Source organism: Camelina sativa, chromosome 8, assembly GCF_000633955.1.
Source record: "Camelina sativa cultivar DH55 chromosome 8, Cs, whole genome shotgun sequence".
Lineage (NCBI taxonomy): Eukaryota > Viridiplantae > Streptophyta > Magnoliopsida > Brassicales > Brassicaceae > Camelina > Camelina sativa.
The window spans coordinates 24164789-24179752 of NC_025692.1; the positions used below are offsets into that span (position 1 = coordinate 24164789).

At 35.6% G+C, this 14964-nt stretch overlaps 2 protein-coding genes and 1 long non-coding RNA gene across 11 annotated transcripts; all 3 read right to left on the reverse strand.

The window, feature by feature from the left end:
• LOC104708301 lies at positions 6460-8136 on the reverse strand. The gene is made up of 5 exons (XM_010424845.1): positions 8047-8136; positions 7405-7490; positions 7080-7309; positions 6895-6996; positions 6460-6744 (listed from the first exon to the last, which is right to left on the reverse strand). Exons 1-5 carry the CDS (start codon positions 8059-8061, stop codon positions 6671-6673), a joined length of 507 nt encoding a protein of 168 aa, XP_010423147.1. The 5' UTR covers positions 8062-8136; the 3' UTR covers positions 6460-6670.
• LOC104708302 (PLASMODESMATA CALLOSE-BINDING PROTEIN 2-like) lies at positions 8476-10500 on the reverse strand. Of its 2 annotated transcripts, XM_010424849.2 has the most exons (5): positions 10132-10500; positions 9755-9994; positions 9575-9608; positions 8976-8986; positions 8476-8930 (listed from the first exon to the last, which is right to left on the reverse strand). In XM_010424849.2, exons 1-5 carry the CDS (start codon positions 10181-10183, stop codon positions 8662-8664), a joined length of 606 nt encoding a protein of 201 aa, XP_010423151.1. In that variant the 5' UTR covers positions 10184-10500; the 3' UTR covers positions 8476-8661. The 2 variants fall into 2 exon arrangements, with proteins under 2 accessions (XP_010423151.1, XP_010423150.1); XM_010424848.2 differs by having other exon boundaries at positions 8493-8986; positions 10132-10495.
• LOC104708303 lies at positions 11795-14505 on the reverse strand. Of its 8 annotated transcripts, none has more exons than XR_754758.2 (8): positions 14413-14505; positions 13952-14022; positions 13773-13861; positions 13532-13677; positions 12987-13445; positions 12864-12901; positions 12107-12437; positions 11795-11957 (listed from the first exon to the last, which is right to left on the reverse strand). It is a non-coding gene; the product is annotated as an uncharacterized LOC104708303 (long non-coding RNA). The 8 variants fall into 8 exon arrangements; XR_754762.2 differs by lacking the exon at positions 11795-11957 and having other exon boundaries at positions 11971-12437; positions 12987-13158; positions 13297-13445; XR_754761.2 differs by lacking the exon at positions 11795-11957 and having other exon boundaries at positions 11971-12437; positions 12987-13197; positions 13297-13445.

Genomic DNA, 14964 nt, shown 5'->3' on the forward strand with positions numbered 1-14964 from the left:
GGGAGAATCTTAAGTTTCCAAACTCTGTTTTTGAGGGTGACAGAACCGTGTGGGATTGGACCTTGTGTTATTGCCATATCTTGGTTGTTCATCCTTAACCAATATCCCGAGCGTACTGAATATTCTCCTAATTTGTTATAATTCCAAATAAGTCTATCTAGCTTTTCTTGAATGGGAAGATATATAGATTTTAGTAAAGCCTGATCTTGGGGATGGATATGAGTTGATATTTTTTCTTTATTCCAAAAATGTTGGCTTCCAACTTTAATTATGAATTCCTTAATCAAACAGGGATCATAATTTGTACTTCTGATCGGTTTAGGGGGGGTGAATGGTGTGACATTGTCAATGTCTAAACGAATGTCCTCTCCATCTCCAATAATATATCTTGATCCTTGCTTTATTAGTTTTAAACCCTCTAGTATGGAAGCCCAACCATATGATTGATTAGATCTAGCTTTAGCATCAAGGATTGATTCATCTCTACAATATCTTGCTTTCATTATTTTTGCAAACAGAGAATCTGGATGTTGAATTAAGCGCCATGCTTGTTTAGCAAGGAGAGAATCATTAAATTTGGATAAATTTTTGAATCTAAGACCACCTTCTTTCTTTGAATATTGAAGTCTTTGCCAAGCTATCCATGGAATCCCTCTTTCACTATTGCTTTTTTCCCACCAAAATTTCTGCAAGACTGAATCAATCTCAGAGATAACACCCTGTGGCAATTTGAAGCAAGACATAGAGTAAACATGCATTGCCAAGGCAACAGATTTGAGCATTATCTCCTTTCCAGCGGGTGTTAGTCTTCTAGTACTCCAAGATGACGTTCGTTGGCGTACTTTATCGATGATATACTTGAACATCTCTGATTTCTTTCTTCCAAACTGTTTCGGAAGCCCAAGATATTTTCTTCCACCACCCTGGTTCGGGATCTCAAGTATGTGTTTAAGTCGATTTTGGGTTGTACCATGAACACGTGAGCCAAAAGTTATCATTGATTTTGCTGTGTTTATTTTCTGACCAGAGTAGTACTCATATACCTTAAAAACTTCCTTAATCGCTCTACAGTTTCTAACATTCGCTTGACAAAAGAAAAGAGAATCATCTGCAAATTGGAGATGAGTGATTGCAGGTACTCCATTTCCAATTTTCACACCCTTAATATCTCCATCTTTCACTATAGTATTTATAAGATGACTCATAATGTCGGCACAAAGAATAAATAGGTAATGAGACAGAGGATCCCCTTGTCTAATTCTTCTCTCTGGTGTAATCATGCCTTGGGGTGATCCATTTATCAAAACCGAGTAGCTTACTGACTTCACTGATGCCATTGTCCATGATATCCATTTATCATTAAAACCGAATAATCACATTGCAACCTCTTAAGAAATTCCATTCGACTCTATCGTAAGCCTTTGAGACATCTATTTTAATAGCCATATAGTTCTGCGACACACGTTTCCTAACTTTGAGGGAGTGCATTACCTCGTGTGCTATCCAGACATTATCAGTGACCAGTCGTCCTGGTATAAAAGCCGCTTGAGCCTATTAACCATGCAATTTGAGATTATTTTATATAAAACATTGCAGAGTGCTATAGGCCGATAGTCTGATAATGTTGGTGCATTATTGATCTTTGGTTTCATGCAGATATTCGTGTGATTCAATCATGGTTTCATAAAAGAAGTCTCAAAGAAGTCCTTTACCCCTGCCACTACATCAAGACCTATGATGTGCCAGTAATGTTTGTAGAAGCGAGCAGTGAGACCATCCGGTCCTGGAGCTCTATCATCACCAATGGAGGAAAGAGCTGTGAATATTTCTTCATTCGAAAACTCTGTTGTGAGTGCTGTGTTTATCTCCTTAGTGACTGTCGATGGGAAATCTCCGAAATCGATAAGTGATACCGGGATTCTACTGGAATGATATACTTTAGAGAAATATTGTTGAGCATGTTCACCAATCTCTTTATCACCCTTGTGCACTTGTTGAGATTCATCTTGGATGGACGAAATATAATTTCGAGAATATCTTGTTTTAGTACTTGCATGAAAGTAGGCTGTATTACGGTCACCCAAGGTTAGCCATTGGTTTCGACTTTTATTTTTCCAGTAGAATTCCTCATCTCTGTAAGCAAGTCTGAGTTCTCTTTGTAATAATGGAATCTGGCTCCTCTCATTGATGTATATGCTTTCCATAGCTCTATTTAAAGCAGTCTGGAAGTGATTTATTCTTCTCGCTGCATTTAAATTTGAGCTGTGTTTTTTCCTGGCCATTGCTTGACGGCATCGAGTAATTTGGTCACTGATGGAATAAACAGCTAGTGATTTGCAGGAATTCCATCCTTGTTCCACTACTTGGTCAAAGTCCTCAATGTTTGTCAAACGTTTATCAAAGCGAAAAGGCTTGTGAGGAACCATTTTCAAAGGTTCGAAGTTGATTAGTATAGGTTTGTGGTCAGATCCATTAAACTCCAAAAACTCTGCCTCAGCAGCAGGGAAGGTTGCAGACCACTGAGAGTTTATTAGTACTCTATCTAAACAACATTTTATTGTAGAGTTTCTTCGTTCACCGACCCATGAAAACCGATCACCTTTGTGTTTTAGATCAGACAGATCGCATAATGAGAGCATACTTCTGAATCTCCTAAACGTCCAATCTTCCCTTAAAGGTCCTCCTATTTTTTCATGATTTCCTAAGATTTCATTGAAATCACCAGCAAGAATCCAAGGATCGTGTCTTGTTTCACTTATACTTTCCAAATGATCCCAAAAGAAATGTCTCCGATTTGGGACCGAATCACCATACACACCAGAAAAATAGAAACTAGTATTATTAAAGTCAATGTGTACATCGATAATTCTTTCATCCTGATACAAAGAGGATAAAGAAACATCGTATGCCCACATGATTGCTAAACCTCCACTCCTTCCTTGAGGGGGTTCAGTTATTACATTATTAAATCCTGATTCAGAAGCAAAATCACACACAACTGAACAATTATTTAGAGTTTCACATAAAAACAACAAATGTGGTTTTAAAATACGACATAGATGCTTAAGTCGAGATTGTGTCAGCGGCGCACAGATGCCCTGACAGTTTCAGGAGACGACTCTCATGGAGGATATGGGGGTACCGGGCCCCCTGCGCCTCCGTCCAATGTTGTGCCACTGCAGGATCCTGTAGACTCTACCCTTCCTTTCTTTTTGATCTGACTCAGGACCATCAGATCTTTTGCTTCCTCACATTGTTGGTAGTAGTTTTCCATATCATTACGAGATCTTTTGGTAATGTACATACCTCTGTTTTCTGCAGTGTTGTTGTCGAATGAATGTTGCGTCTCTTGGTCCTTGTTCCTTGCATACTTGGTGAACAGGTAACGTAGTCTCTCTGCTGTTAATTCATTGTCTTTGAAAACACTTGGAACTGAAGAATCATCTGATTTTGTGATGATGAATTCACGGTTTGTGGTTGGTTTACCCACGCCTGGTATCTCACCATCTGGTTCAATCGTTTGTAGAGTGTTTGTGTCAGAGTCTTGACCACCAGGACTGTCATTATCTGGATTCTCGTCATCATTTGGATCATAGCCATCATCACCATCATGCGCATCTTCATCTGGATTGTCATCGAAAGTGAGAGGACACTCTTTGGCATCATGTTGTAGGGACCCGCATTGAGAACAAAAGTTACGCAGTCTTTCATACTTGAACTTCAGAATGGTGTTCTCATCCCCACCAAATAAGTAGTTTCTTTGGAACCGTAGTGGCATATCAATGTTCCAGTTGACGCAAATCCTTACAAACTCAACCAGATTGGCATTCTCATCAAAATCAACATTAACCACATCTCCTATCTGATTGCCGATGTAGTTGACCATGGCAGAGTTAAGATACGGAATCGGGATTCCACGCACTTGAATCCAAAACGGGATAATCTTCATAGCCGCCTCGGAGATGTTTGGATACCAGCGATGCGTTGTGAGCATACAATCATTGAAGGCCCACAAACCACGTCGGAGAACCAAATTGAGAGCCTCTTCCGTCTTAAAGATGAACAGAGCCTTCCCATTCCCCAATATTCTTCCGCGACAAGCATCAGGTAGACCCCATATGTGTGGCATTTGGCCAACCACCGCTCGTAGATTTTGTTTCTTCGGATTGACAACAGACACAATTAGAGAGAATCGGTTGTCGTTGATTACCCTCCCACATAACTCAGATGGAAGTGTGACTGGGGCATCATTAATCCCCAAATCAAGATTTTGGAGAGAATTGCGGATATAGTCACTCATTATGGAACCAGAGAATAGTGTCTGTGAAAGACAGACAATGAAAGTAACTTGATGACGGTTGTTGATTGTGATTCTGTTGGATATATAGTGTTTTTGCCATGGCAGTTTCTAAAGACAGTTATCCTCCATTAAAATTGAGGAAATAAAACTGCCAACAGATAACTGTTGCCGAAAGCAACCGCCAAAAACTGCCCGAAATCTGGTTAATTTGGTCAGAAAAACACTCTTTAAGGGAGAAAGAAGTAGAAGAACACGTCGACGATTGAGAAACCGACAATCGCCTTCAAGATCGCCCTTAGAGAGAAAAGTCGCCATTTTACTAGAGATTGTTTTCCTAATTTAGTTCTAGTTCTCTTTTTAATCTTGTATTATATATTTATAGTATTTTAAATTAATATTAGTTGATACAAAAAAATATTAATAATATTAAGATAAAAATACAAAAACAAAATAACAAAATAAATATTTAAATAAAATTATATTAAAAATAGTAATATTGTATGAATGAGAAACTCATTGAATTTTTCACCAATGAACCTACAAAATCAATAAAGAGTTCTTAAATTTCTCTATATTGCAAGATTCATTAATGCGAGATTCATTGAGATGCACATGCCCTAATGGCAACTCTTGATTCTCCTCCTCCTCTTCCTCCTCGTTGACAAAATCTTTGGAAACAGAAGCATGCCAACCAGTCATAGTCCTCATCCCTCCCTCCAGCCATTTATGCAACTCGATAGGATCCCATTCAATGAGATGGAGAAACCCGTCAAGAACGGTGTCCATGTAAGCGGCACTCTTTCTCATCTTTTCTTTCAAACACTTGGGAGGGTTTAATACTTGCGAAAACGCAACGACAACTCGCAGTAAAAACTGAACCTGTAATCAGTTGGCTTCATAAACTCAAACTGATGGTTGGCCATCACTCTTTCCATGAGATGCCCCTGAAAATCATCCCCATACCACCCAACAAACTGCGCTGTGACCTTAAGGGTATCAAGTTCCTCAAGGGTCATCTCTTTAAAAATTCTACACTGTAGAAGATTAGGCAGAACAAGTCTTTCACGCTGAACAACACTGGACTGAGACTGAGGAGGATAGAGCTCAACACGAGGAACTCTATCATGATCCTCCTCTACACAGTATTCAACATCAACCTAGTTCCTAACCATAACTAGTATTTTCTATGATACAATAAATAAAGTTATTTTTTTATTAGTAATCTGAATTGAGATTTGATCTTAAAAATAAGATTAAGAATACAAAACAACAATTGTAAAAATAAAATAAAATTTTTAAATGACACTCTTTGTGAAATATCTAATATGTATTATGATATGTGTCCTTTTTCTTACAAAACTTATTTAGCATTCAATTAAGCAATAAATGTCATGAAACAAGTAAGTAAATTGTTATCTAGAAAGAAAAAAATACATACTTTATTTAGTTAATGATAACAAACTATGGATATACATTTATTTATATCAATTTTTTAATTAATTAACATAATTGCAATGTGAATGCATTATTTTATGTGATGATTTAAGATATTTTGATTTTTGAAAATGAAATTAAACAATCTAAAAAAAGTTGAAGTTAAAGTGCCACCATATTTACTCAAATGGTAAAAATGTGCTTGCATAAAATAAAGTCAAAGATGAATTAAGCTATGTAAACAATGTAGACAATCTTCTTCATGTTTGCTTGTATGAGTCAATCTAGTTAGTTGTTGTTGCAAAAAAACAAAATGTACTTAAGCTCATAAATAAGAAATGAAAATGTTTAAAAAATTCAGATAAACAAGGAAGTATTATAAATATTTATGAAAACCTTATTGTTATTACAAAAAAAAAATAGTTTAATTATAAATTGAAACAATCACAAAATAAAATTATCGACAATTTGACACACTAATAATAAAATCTAAGTAGCTACATATTTCTAAAAATTGGTAAATGATGATAAGTTTTATTTATGTTTTAGAATTTGAGAAATAGAAGTAATGGTTTAAAAGATAAAATTTGACTGATTTTGTGTTTATAGCGAAATAACAATTCTAACGATCTCTTATAAAAATAGCGGAATAATTTAAAATCCTGTTATGTTTAATTATTTAAAATATTCTAAAACCCGCGAAATTTATTTGCGCAAAAAGTTAATGCTAAACCAAACACAAATTTTCAGGATTATAACAAGAAATAAAGTAAGAATGAGGAATATTGTCAATGTGATCAAGTCACATGTCAGTAAAGCCCATTATATTCTTACCTAGCTTGAAAAGTAACTTGAGATCCAAGAAAAATAAAACCCAAATAAATCTTAGTTACAGACTTAAGCAACTACATCAAAGAAGCTCTGGAGAAAAATGACTTAATCAATTCGATGAAATGCACAAGAATGTGGGCTTTGAGGTCTTTGAAGTTTAGTTTTTCCAATATCTTCTTCTACAAAAATAAACCAAAGAAATCACATTATAATTTTTTTTTTTTTTTTTGACAACGAAATCACATTATAATTAAACATAAAAAGCACACAATTATCATAATCTCATTTTCTAACAGAAATTGAATCAAACAACAAATCGTGGTTCTCACCTGCAAGCCGAACCGTCCTACGTTTTCTTTTTGGAGAAGGAAAATCCAAAACTTTTGGTCGATGTTTCTTGATTAGAGATGTATCAGTGGACACCAAAGAAGCTACCAAAAAAACAAAATTAGGCACCTCATGTAGATAAGATAAAGGACTAAGCATTATAACATGCATAAACTCTATAAATCACCTTTATCAGGACATGAATGTGACAGCAACATGAGTCCATGAAGAGGCTGATGAATTATAGGGCCCCCATCTGAAGTACTACGTTGAGGAACCGGTGTAGAAATTTCTTCCTTAACGTTACTAGATGAGTTGTCTTTAAGATTTGATATTTGCGATACGCGAGCTGGGGATCTGCACACTTCACATAGCCAAATGTGGGGGACAGATCGCAAACAGACTCTTGCGCAGTAGCTGCAGAGAGATACAGAACAGAAAGAATGATAATCACAATAATCATGTAACAGAGTGCTTAACAAAAATATACAAAGGAGTGAAACTTGTCATACATATGCTCTCTGACTTTTCTGCAACTGAAACAAGTCATTATGTAATCCTTAACGCCAACATCCCCACATACTTGACAAGGCTCCTCCTATGTAGCAAAAAGAGAAAAAAAAAAATCAAATAAATCACCAGAGATTTTAATTAATCACAATTTTGATTTTAAGTCCTGACTTATAACGAAGTACGATGATCATGCTTAACAAATTTTTCTGAATCTGCGGAATTTTCAAGAAGAACATCATAAGAAAGACGATGGGTTCAATCTAACATAATCCCTAGAATCTTGTAGTATTTGATGATGAGCCAATCAAACAGTTGTAAAATATTCTAAGCAGTGGTCTTCTTGAACAAGAAACAACAAAAACCAATTGTATTTTAGAAGAATAATCCCAGTATGATCCCAAAAAAAGAATTCAAGATTAATTAATCAGAAACTCTTTAGTCTTTAAGGTTTTCATAACTCAAAATCACAGAGACTCGATCAAACTAAAGAAAGGCAAGAAGCAGAACACAAAACACCCGATAATCTAAACACTAAAACATTAATAAAATAACAGTATTGTTTGTTTATATATAATTTCTGGGTCTCTCTATTCACAAATCTTGAAATCGTTATTTAATCGAAAGGAGTGTGAGGATCTTACAATTAGATTCACCATAGTTTCTTCGTTTTCTTAAAGATCTTCCAATAGAGTATTTTTTTTATGGATTTGGCATAAATTTATTAAAGTAAAAAAAAAAAAAAAAAAAAAAAAAAAAAAANAGAGATTGATTGATAGTCTTGAAGTAAAAGAAGAAGCGGTTTTCTTAACAAGTCATCAATTTAATGTTTTACGTTCTGTCGAGGGAACACGCTAATTCAATCAGAGTGTTTTCAATTTTTCATAACCACATAAAACCAAACCAAAACCATGCATACAGTATTTAAGATGCTTTAATCACATCGTTCAATTCGGATCACAAAAATGGAAATCTAATCAACAGTGAATCACTGAATCCTAATGTGTTTTATTAGTTAAGGTTTAACTTCTCTGTCCCTATCAGTATCCGAACGAAACCATAACTTTAAACCGTTTGAAAAACGCTAAAGAATTCATACCAAACCATCTATAGTAGAACATTTAGAACCGTTTTCTCAAACCGGAAAATAAAAAAAACCAACCGAAGTCCGGATTATAATCATCTCTAATACAACAAAACAGTAACATAAATAACATAATTTTTTTGGCTGAAAAGAAGAAAACAACAGCGATTCTTCTTCAGAGCATCATCAAGACGACAGACCACAAGCTGGTAAAGAGAAGGCTGTAAGAGTTATGGAGCGTGAAACTGGAGCTTTCGGTTGAGTAATCCGGGTTAAACCCGGTTCCAGTAGCATCAGTGACATTGCCTCCTAATAATCCGGTAGTTGGTGTGCCAGTGTATGGACTGTTTGAATTTCCACCGGGAAATGTGTTGATGCTGCTGCTGCTGCTTCCTTTTGGACTGTTTTTGCCTGGCGTCACAGTGCTGCTGCTGCTGCTGCTTCCTTTTGGACTGTTTTTGCCTGGCGTCACAGTGCTGCTGCTGCTTCCACTAGAACCACTGTAAAACAAACAGTTATACTCTCATACTCATAATCAACTACCTAATATCCAATATTTGTTATCTTGATTAGGCCTTGATTGTTTTGTTTCCGTTTAAAGTTAATACTTAATATTTATTTATTTTCCATATAAAATCAAGTATAAGATTTTTATTCATCATTAATGTGGTTTCCGAACAAAAAGAGGTGTCTGGATTCTTTTAGAAAAGTGTAGACCAACGCAGATTAAAGCAACAAAATAAAAACATGTCAAATACACTAATGACTAATCATAGGTTCAAACTTTATAATCCCAAAGAAGGCAATTGAACTTTTGGAGATGTGATCAGAAGTTTAGTAAAAAAATAAAATAACAAAGTGCACTTTTGACCCAAATCAAGCTTTTTGTCCACTTTTTTTTCTTTCCCACAAATAAGCATTAGAAGTTAGTTAATCCACAATTAAAGTATAGTAAATACAGTTAATCCACCATTAAATTAAAGTGTAGATTATTAAATACAGATGATAGTATCTTTTTGTTTGGCTCTCCTTCAATTTCTAGATAAAGCCATTAAGAGAGTAAATGTGTTGGAAGCAAAGAGCCGTACCTAGCACTTGAAGGGAATGCACATCCTGTATAGCCTGTGACAAAAAAGTTCACACATTAAAGAAAAGAATGTCAAAAATATCTCAAATCTAGTCTCTACTTGAATCTCTAGTATACTCTAATCTTTAATACCATTTCTTGTAAGCCTAGTTACCAAAGGCCTTGGATCTGAGGAACTTACTGGGATCAGTGGTGGTGAGAGTAGCAGTACCGGTGAAATTACAAGACTCGGAAGCCTGACCTTTCTTTTGAAAGAAGCTATTGACAGCATAGTTACAATGAGCTCTAACATTGTCAGGATTGAAGCAAGACCCTTTTGGGTGAGTTGGGTTACAATCAGCTCCATTTCCACAGGCATAGTCTAACGTCCTCTGTAGCACTGAGTCACTCAGCCCTGTTTTGCACACACACCATGAGGCACCTACCAAAGTACAAAAGAAAAAAACAGAGGAGAGTAATGGTAACTGGTAAGGCGCAAGAACCTAAAGGCTTAGACTGAAACTGCGTTCCATACAATAAACACTTTAAGGAATAAGAGGGAAGAGTGAGTGTTCTTACTAGAATGACCAGCCATGAGGAGAGTGAGGAGATAGAGAACCAGAGCAGCCATGGATGGAGTCCAGATATACAAATGTCACTGTTAAGCTTGTTGAGAGGGAGAGAGATATCTTATGCTAATTTTGGAGGAGAAGAAGAAAGAGATAGGTTGCACAAAGGAACGCAGAGAAAAGGGAGACAGTGAGAGAGAGAGAGAGAGAGAGAGAGAGAGAGAGAGAGAGAGAGAGAGAGAGAGAGAGATGCCAAGCGGTACTGGAGATTGAGAGTGACTACTTGTTCCGTGACTCTTGTTTCTTCTATAGCCCCTTCTTGAGTCAGCTTTTCCCATTATCGTAGCTCTCTGTGTGAACACACCCGAACTTGTAAGTACACCTTTTTGAAAATTTGAAATTACAACAAACCCTTTGATGCTTATAAAAATTTAGAAGTAATTAGGACTGAAGTACAAAAAATTGATAAAAAAAAAAAGTAAGAAAGTAATTATCATTAAAGATGTAAACAGGTTATTAGGATGGTACAAAAAATTACTATTCGTAATTTTCTATTGTCTACAAAGATTTTACTATTTATAACTTATTCGAAAACGCCAACTGAATGTATAATGTAACATGTGTTACAGAAATACAGAGTTGCAGGTGGTGGTGTTCCACCTATATATGAAATAATGGGAAAAATCTGATTTTGTTGGCCAAAAAAATCTAGAAGTTTAAATGCATGTGGTTTTGTAAGGAAAAGATTTTAATACAACTGCGGTACTGTAAAAAAATAGAAAAGATATGTTTTATTATGCTCTAATGTGAAGAAAAAAACACACACAAGTACTGTTGAATTTAAAAATACACTAGGGATGAGAACCTCGCGCAACTTATATAGATCTATTGGTATATTATTAAAAAAACCTATATATCTCATGAAAACATTCTTTCTTATGCACTTCCAGACTTCTAGTTAGAGTTTTGGTAATGTAGTTTTTCTAAAAACTAAGAATTTCAAAAGGGTATCATATGATTTAACCCCAACAGTAAACGTGTTGTTAATGACGTTAAATTTTCTGTTAGTTTTTATAAACAATGTGTTGATTTTGGAAGTCAATGAAAAGTTTGTTATTATATTTGAAAGTCAACAAAAGTTGAATGCTTTTTTTTATTAAAAAAAAAATTATGTTTTTTTGGCAATTTTTGGAAAGTTTGAGGTTTTTTAGCCGAATTCTAGTAGTATTTTATCTGATTTACCATTTGGTTAAAATGGCTCATTAAATAGGCAATTATCGAAAGCTTTTTATTTCACTTGATGGGCCTATTTGTTTTTTAGTATTGGGTCTAACTTATTCTGTTTTTTAGATTTTTTTGGTTATGTTCTCAATTCAAAGTGTTCTGTAATTATTTTCTTCTTCATTTTTTCATCCTCTGATTGTACGGACTTGGCTTGCAATATTTTCATCCTCCGATTGCAGTTTATGGTTTTGATTGTCGAGGATTCTTTATTAATCTTGAGGAGACAGTTGACGGAGTTCAATTCAGTTCGTGGTGTGGGCGTAAACTAAGTGAATTTCCGATTTCTTGGGTGGCAAAATTTGTCTTATTATTTTATTTTGTTGATAAGGAATCACGACAGAATTTACAAACTTAACATTGAATGTGGATCCTTCTATGGTAGTAGCAGACTGAAAGGAAAAGATGTGTTTGATTAAAATAAAACTAATTTATAAGGAAAATAATTAGCTTGGTAACATAAATTTACATGTCCAACATCTGGTGTAAAAAAAAGAACCTTCTAATTGCGTCTCTAAAGGAAGTGATGGGAATCTTTGACCGCAGCTTCGCGATCTGTAACATAAATCAACAAAAACAATTTCCTTTCACTTGCTGCTGCTTGGCATGATTTATAACTTCTCAGTCTGTATTCTGGATAAGGAATCAATATTACAGTCCTTTCAAACAAAAGAAATACATCTCAACAACTGGGTGTTCCTAACCTCCTTAAGAGCTTTGTCCTTCTTAAGTCTAGAACTCAAAGACGCCACCATTTCTAGAATCTCTTCACTGCTAATCTTTGGTTTCCCGAAAAAATCATCTTTCCATTGTCCTTGTTTACCCGAGTGCCCGGAGTACTTGTTAAATGATGTGGCAGCAGTGTCTCCGTCACAAGGTGGATAATGAGTAATTAAGTCATGTAGAATAGCATCTGCCCCTGGCGGAAATGATACACATTTGAGCTTTTCTTTGTTCGATTTCTCATTGGCATCTTTGTTCTTCCCATTTTTGTGCCTGCTTGTGAATAATGAAAGACGCCTTTGTTCTCCGCGCCTATAAAAGCATCCAAAAAAATCAGAAACAGAAGACTCTCAAGTCATAGCAATCGAACTTACACCATCGAAAAATGAATACTTTCTCAAACACAAAACACTAAAGAGTACAATAAAGGCAGTAACTCACCCCCGGAACTCTTAAAGCATAGAAAAATGAATACTTTCTCAAACACAATACACTTATATAGTACAATAAAGGCAGTAACTCACCCCAAACTCTAAAGTCCTAGCCATTGACCCTTTTGTCATAGAAAAATGAATACTTTCGCAAACCCCACAACACTATAAAAGTACAGTAAAGACAGTAACTCACCCCTGAACTCTCAAGTCCTAGGAATCTAACTTTCTCCATAGAAAAAAATGAATACTTTCTCAAACCCCAGAACACTATAAAGTACAAAGAATTTAAAGCAGCGAGACTCACCCTGAACTTTTCGATTGAATACCCATTTTCGGACACATCTGATGAATCACGCCACGTTCGTTATTTGATAGATTATGCTCAAACGTGTAAACTACACAACACACATGCAATGACAAAGGTTACCTTAAAAAAGATCCTTGTTGCGGATGCTTTGTCCAAGACAGGGCATCCATTCTTCTTCCCTCTCGACTTCTTTACCTCTCAAACAGACCAAGCTTCAGAATCACATCAGCCAGATAAGAATTAGACCTTCCAACCAACTGGAACAGCTTTTTCCTAGTCATTGTAAATGTTCCTGTTTTCTCCAACCGACGGTTTATGTCAGTAAATTCTGCTACTATACAAAACAGATTGCTCACCCACGGTTATTTTTCCTTTTAATTAATTCATTCTTCACATTCCAATATATATATGTATGGATTAACATAGTTACCAGCCCGCCGTAGTAATCGAGAGCAATGCTCAGCCCCATAACACTGCCTATGGTTCTGATCCCATCAATATTCAAGAACTGCAACATGATAACATCCAGTCCTCCCTCCATCCATTTGTTTAGATTTGGATCCTCTCTTACTTCATACTCTGCAGTTTTACATAACCAAACATATGAAACTAAGCACCACTGCAGGAGTTTCGAACAACACACAGAAGAAAAAAGTGCAACTGACCATCTTTTTTCATTTCAGGAAGCAAACCATAAGCATGCCTCTCCACCACTTTAAGATACTCATCAACCTCGGGTTCCCGTACATTAAATAAGACGATCAATAAATGGTTGCACCATCGACTGTTGTTATCTCCTCATACATATCATCTGAAAAAACAACAATAACACCCAAAAAAGATCAAATCTTTATGAACTTTTCGACTCCAAATAACCAATGGGAGACAATATGAAAAAAAACTAACCTCCAGAGAAGTACCTCTCCACAAGAAACTGCTTAAACCCATCTTCGTACCTTCAATACTTGTCAGCAAACTCTTTGCTTTCGAGATATCTTAAAAATACGAAATTTAGGTTCTTTACAGTCCAGAAGAACACAATGCACCAAAAAAAGACAAAAAAGTTTGGAATTTTTAGAAATTACTTGTGAAAAGATGGTTCTTCATCAACCAATTGATCTGTTAGTATTCCGTTGCTGTTCACCATATCCTCCGTCTGCAACACAATCTGAGTTATTATACTACCATGTAAATACACTCACTCCCACTTATACATCCAGCAATAGCTGGATAATTAATTATCCACAAAATTTTAGAGTAGAAAAATATATAATATAATATTAGAAACCGTAATAAACAAACTATAAATAGTAACGAATGTGTTAAACTCCTTTTGTGTTTGATAACTAATCTGATATTTAGGTGTATATATATATACAACTGACAAGCTCGTCTTGTCACCTACACTTTGAATTTCAAAGAAGTAAAAGAAAAAAAAATGGAATGAAGAAAAGAAAACGAAAGGAGAATGGAAGAGGGGAGACAAAGTGGGAACCTACAAGAGAGAAAAAAATAAAAATTGAATAAGAGTGAAGATTCAACTTACTTTGTGATCAGAATGATTGCCGAACTTAAGAACAACATAGTTAGTCACATGCGAGGTGGGTGGGATGAAGTTCTGCTCAATTAAGCTTCTCAAATCAACNGAGCCAAAGCGACGGACGCAGTCATCGGTGAAAACAAATAGCCCTCGAGAAGTAAACCGGAGAATTGGAGATCGGTAGGACATTGGAGAAACTTCGAGAGGGAGTATCGGAAAACGACCGCAAAGAGAAGTGCAACGGAAGCGAAAGCGACGGTGATTTCTGCTTAGAGGTAAAGATCGAGAATATAAGAGTCAGGCCCGTCTCTACCCCATGGCAGAGTAGGCAAATGCCATGGGTTTATCACAATATTCAAAAAAAAAATTTAAGCAAAAGGGTCCAATTTTTTCAAAAAAAAAAAATTTATTAAAGAATTTTAGATTTTTTTTAATTGGACAGAGGCCCGTTTAAGTTTAAGACGGTACTGATAAGAGCAAGATTATTGCACATACTCCCAAGGATGAAAACAAAAAATAAAATAAAAAAATGACAAAAAAGTGGAGAAATTATTGCAC